This window comes from Anguilla rostrata, chromosome 16 (assembly GCF_018555375.3).
Source record: "Anguilla rostrata isolate EN2019 chromosome 16, ASM1855537v3, whole genome shotgun sequence".
In the NCBI taxonomy this organism is placed as follows: domain Eukaryota; kingdom Metazoa; phylum Chordata; class Actinopteri; order Anguilliformes; family Anguillidae; genus Anguilla; species Anguilla rostrata.
This window is the reverse complement of record NC_057948.1, coordinates 4,375,743-4,378,869: the sequence shown is the minus strand read 5'-3', so window position 1 is coordinate 4,378,869 and position 3,127 is coordinate 4,375,743. Positions and strand designations below refer to the sequence as shown.

The window sequence follows — 3,127 nt, the reverse complement described above, 5'->3', positions numbered from 1 at the left end:
CATAACTGGTGCACGCAAAATCTACTAAATTAGACATGTTATACATCGTTAGAAAGCTTATTCTGTCACCTATTGGATCGATTAATTGTCGATCAAGCCAGACTCTCCTAAAAAAGGTGACAACACCATAAACAACATGTATGGTATTACGCACAGCTATTTTGGAAGGTACCCAGGTGTCACAAATGTGCATATATTTCACAAATGGATTATCCAAGACAATATGACCACTCAGTCTCAAAAGTATTCAATATTTAGTCCCAGACATTGACTGTAGAATGACATGGCACAATTTTTTTTTTAATGTCTCGTATATTTTGTTATTCACTGAGCAGCATTTTCACTGCTGTATTGGCATATCTTAGGGCTACTGTGGGGTTTATCTTGTTGCTATGAGAGAATACGATTCTTGAGTGGTGAAAGAATAATTTTATGAATGCCCCGATAGACAATATTGTCCATTATGTCATGGGTGGGGACTGCAGGGAGGGGGTGCTTGTTAAATGAACGACCAGGGTGACAATGGTGATGCTGCAGAACTCCATATTTGGCATAGTTGCCGTGTATTGTCTACTAATGAAACTAAAACAAAGCGTTTCTGTTTTCAACTCATACTTTGGTTGCAGTAGCACTGAATGTCTCAGTTCAGTAATCTCGGCATGCCAGCATGCCGACCACTAGGGGCTTTGCGCTGAGAGGTTAAGAATGTGATACTGGCAAACCATGGCAGGGTTAAATGCCTTTGAAGTCATTACTCTGTTTTGTTTTATCTTTGAATAGAAGAAGCTCAGTTTAACTGCATATTATTCATTTTTACAGTTGCTTTGACTCCTTTTTCACAAGAGTTCCAATGTAAAAAATCCTGAAGCCAAATCAAGCTAATAGGGAGAATGCAGTGATCACTATAAATAATGGGGCTGAGTTTCCTTGTGTTTATTTTCTCTGAACCGGTTGCTGTAATTTTCAGAATTTACAATTATCTTATGTGATTAAACCTGAGTTCTAAAATGTCAGATGTTTTCCTGCTATGATTTACTATTGTGAAAAACAGAACTCCTGTTACAGTAGTACTTATTTCATATGCATGGGACTGTTTATGGGCTCATACGAGTAGATCAGCATGGGGCTAAAATCTGCACAGTTGAAGCAATGACTTTCACCTGCAGTAGTGTAAATGAAATCCAGTATTAGAAACAAGTTGTGCAGTGTGGGTGGCTGCTTCTGTTACTGTAGTGTAAGCACAAGTCAGTACATTTTGAATGTATAAATGGTTTTACTGTAGGTTTGAACCTGTACATTAGTTGAATGGATTAGACCATCAAGCCAAAATCAAGGCAGAAGTATGGTCTGCACGCCACCCAGTCTCTGAGATGACCCTGGGCCCCTAGTTATCACAGGTTCAGATTAGGGATGGGTACAAGTAATGGATGAATCAATTACTCATCGGATACGCGCTGATTTTTTCACAACAACGGTGGTGCATGTACAGCGATACGTTGGAACTTGGCCCCATTGATTTATTTAACGTTTAAAAAAAATATTTATGCTTTTTGTTAGTAAGTCGTTGAGTAACGAATCTACTCCACTTGCCAACGGTTAATGAAATTCTGCCTTTTGTTTGCAATGTGGGTGGCTCTTAAAAGAGCCTTTGGGTGAAGTTCTTATGCTAGTTTACTTGGAGCTGGTGTACTTTGTAACAGCCTTTGTTCCCTCAGACACTGCGTGTTTGGCCAGCTCTCCGGGCAGCAGAAGACGCACTGCAGTCTGGATCTCCCTTGAAGTGATGGTGGAGCGCTTGTTGTAGTGAGCCAAACGGGAGGACTCACCGGCGATACGCTCGAAAATGTCGTTGACAAATGAGTTCATGATGCCCATGGCTTTGGAAGAGATGCCGGTGTCAGGATGAACTTGCTTCAACACCTTGTACACGTAGATAGCGTAGCTCTCCTTCCTGCTCTTTCTGCGCTTCTTTCCGCCTTTCGCAGCAGTCTTGGTCACGGCTTTCTTAGAGCCCTTCTTGGGCGCGGATTTTACAACTTCAGGCATCTTGCACGTTGGAGTGGAGAGAACGCAATTGTGTCTCGCAATTAAAGCGTCTGACCGGGGATGAATGCAAATTTACATTCCCCTTTTGCCGGTGACGTCAGACAGATTCTCATTGGAGGCTGTTGGTCCACGATTTTATGTTCAAAATCTATTGGTTCAATACGGTGGGTCGGCAAAAAAAACATAACGTCTGTCTTTCTTCAGAACAAAAGACCCCCCTCCCCACCATTTTCTTAACCAGTGTGTCTTACTCTTGTTAAATAAATTCTCAATGCACTTTCATTGCAGTTACTAATGTTCTAAAGTCCATTGCACTCTCCCTTTGAGCAATAATTTGCTTTAAACAACGTTTACTTAAAAACGTGAACATTTGAGCAACTGCTTGTGCCATCGAAACTGAGGCGATACAAATAATCCCAAAGGGGAATTCTAAAAACACCACAAAGGGTACCAAGTACCTTTCAGTATACAACATTTATCGCAACTTCGCCTAGAATTAGCCATTTTATTTCAGTCTGCTCGATTTCGTATTGCTTTGCGTATTACTTCAATAGGCGTTACTAGCACGCCGACCAGTACAGGAGAGCGATTATTGCTGCAACTGGCATCGACGGTGCATTGGTGTAACTCTGCTAGTTCCCTAAATAAGCACACAACTGCAGTAAAGCGAAGGCATTGTAGCAGGTTACACCGACAAACACTGGCGACGCAACCCTCATTTTCTAAATAACTACGTAATAAGGGCGATTTCACCTTTAGCCAACTGGTACCACGTTCGTCTCTGGGCGGGTGAGAGGTTCGGGTTCTAATTGCACTCAAATGGTAAACTAGCAAATGTCTGTGGGAGTTTCATTTCTGAAGTCAAACCAGTACATTCAACAAATAAAAAATTAAGAGCATCTGCTGAATGCCGGTAATGCAATATAACCACAACTGCTAGGGGAGCGCCTACATATGTACACGGCTCATACAAGTTCGTTACAGCAGTAGGCGCGCTGTCTTTACAACACTCAAATGCGTTATCATGAACCAAATGGACGCTAAAAGAAACTAGGAAATTCTGCTTCGTATAGGAAATGTG

General features: G+C 41.6%; 1 protein-coding gene across 1 annotated transcript; it reads right to left on the bottom strand.

The window, feature by feature from the left end:
* Nucleotides 1–1,629: 1,629 nt before the first annotated feature.
* LOC135241649 (histone H2B-like) lies at nt 1,630–3,009 on the bottom strand. The gene has a single exon (XM_064312199.1). The coding sequence runs from the start codon at nt 2,044–2,046 to the stop codon at nt 1,672–1,674; it is 375 nt and encodes a 124-aa protein (XP_064168269.1). The 5' UTR covers nt 2,047–3,009; the 3' UTR covers nt 1,630–1,671.
* Between the last annotated feature and the right edge of the window lie 118 nt (nt 3,010–3,127).